Source organism: Lolium rigidum, chromosome 3, assembly GCF_022539505.1.
Source record: "Lolium rigidum isolate FL_2022 chromosome 3, APGP_CSIRO_Lrig_0.1, whole genome shotgun sequence".
Taxonomy (NCBI): Eukaryota; Viridiplantae; Streptophyta; class Magnoliopsida; order Poales; family Poaceae; genus Lolium; species Lolium rigidum.
Genome location: NC_061510.1, coordinates 235,211,595 through 235,213,325, shown reverse-complemented (window position 1 = coordinate 235,213,325; position 1,731 = coordinate 235,211,595). Strand labels below are relative to the sequence as shown.

General features: G+C 43.8%; 1 protein-coding gene across 1 annotated transcript; it reads right to left on the bottom strand.

Annotated features, from left to right (window-relative positions):
* Window positions 1-457: 457 nt before the first annotated feature.
* On the bottom strand, window positions 458-1,151 carry LOC124703150 (metallothionein-like protein 1). Its single transcript, XM_047235365.1, has 2 exons — window positions 1,007-1,151; window positions 458-856 (listed from the first exon to the last, which is right to left on the bottom strand). Exons 1-2 carry the CDS (start codon window positions 1,057-1,059, stop codon window positions 682-684), a joined length of 228 nt encoding a protein of 75 aa, XP_047091321.1. The 5' UTR covers window positions 1,060-1,151; the 3' UTR covers window positions 458-681.
* Between the last annotated feature and the right edge of the window lie 580 nt (window positions 1,152-1,731).

The window sequence follows — 1,731 nt, the reverse complement described above, 5'->3', positions numbered from 1 at the left end:
TGATCAAAATCTCGCAGAAGCAAATAGACACGAGTAAGAAGACTGAACGACTCTTCAATCAAACTCACTTGGGGTGGTGAGGAACCCACCTTTCTTCGCCTAAATATCAACATTTATAATTTAAAACTAACATTATTATAACTGCAATAAAGTTGATACACTTATATATTATATGCATTTGATATTATAAATGTCTCGATAGCGGATCCCGACATTGCCCCAGACCCACCCGTGCCGTTCGAAAAAACACTCAAAGCAGGTTGAAGATTTGATGCCTTCGGTCCCATCGCCAGGAGATGAAAGGGCGGTGGATGGAGAATCCTCCGCGCCATCATCCATGTATGTTCACGTCAACCGTGCCTCACCCCTTAGGATGACGCCAATATCAAGCTACTGTTAGCCGATGGACTCGGGCATCATGGATGGGTTTCACTGAAGTAGCAATTTCACTCAGTTCTTTAACCAAACCTGTTTTTCTTACTATATATTAATTCATCACTCCATAGATGAAGCAATTACAGAGACACACATCACACAAGCAAGCAAGGACACCAAGACTAGAGCATAGCAGAGCGAGCAAGTAAAACACACACGCACACGCACACACTTGCTCGAGTCCATCAGATCGGATGCTCATTATTCACGTATAATCTCACACCATCAGACAACCACAGGTGCAACTTAACAGTTGCAGGGGTTGCACTTGCAGTTGGGGCCGCAGCTGCAGCCCTCACTGGACTCGCCGGAGGCCATCTCAAACTGCCCAGCCTTGTTCTCATGAGCCACGCCGACGACGACCACGGCCTGGGCCCGGGTGGTAGTGCTGGCCTGCTCGTCCAGGTCAGGGTACATCTTCCTGCAACGACAATTCGTCAGCAAATCAAATCAATAATTTATCACTGCCAGAAACTAATACCTGATCAAATAACTAACTGAAACGGTTTCCTCTCTGTGTATATTAGTATCCAGATTCTACATAGTATTTGGAGGAGAGAAGCATGCATACCCGCACTTGCAGTTTGACCCGCAGCCGCAGCTTGATCCACAGCTGCAAGACATCCTCCAAATAACTAACTTGAGGTTGATGAGAAGAAAGATGAGCTTTAATTGGGATCGGAGAAGATGATGAGCACAAGTGAATTGAATGGATAGTCTCCACCCCTGCACCACTATTTATAGCCAAGTTAGCGTACATGAGGAGGGCACTCTAGCTAAGATATTGTTGCGTGCCACGATGCTACACGTAGGCTGGCCTCCAGGAATTTGTCCAATTTCTCAGGACTGGTTGTCTTTCGATGGCGACAGAAAGTTTACTATTTGGTAATTCTTGTGATCCTTCTTTTTAGATGAATTCTTGTGATCCTTGCTGAGGATAGAAGATGTTACTACTTTTTCATTGGTGCAACGGTTACTACTATACTTTGTGGAAAAATATTTGATCCAATATTTCTGGTTGCTTTTCTGAAAGACTACAAACGGCTAATAGCACGACAACAAATCCAACGCATGAACCTTCTTTAACTCCGAATCTCTATCTTGGATTTTTTTCAGAGAATATTGGATGTTGATTAAGACGTGGTTGCTTTCTGCCAAACGAAATAATGCATAGTTGACTTCTCCCCCCTTGTTACGATTTTTGCTATTGGACGTCATTTTCTACATATACATGACAACTGCAAGATGGCAAGAAACAGGCCTTCTTTGTTGCTTTTCGAAATTCCCTTACCCACA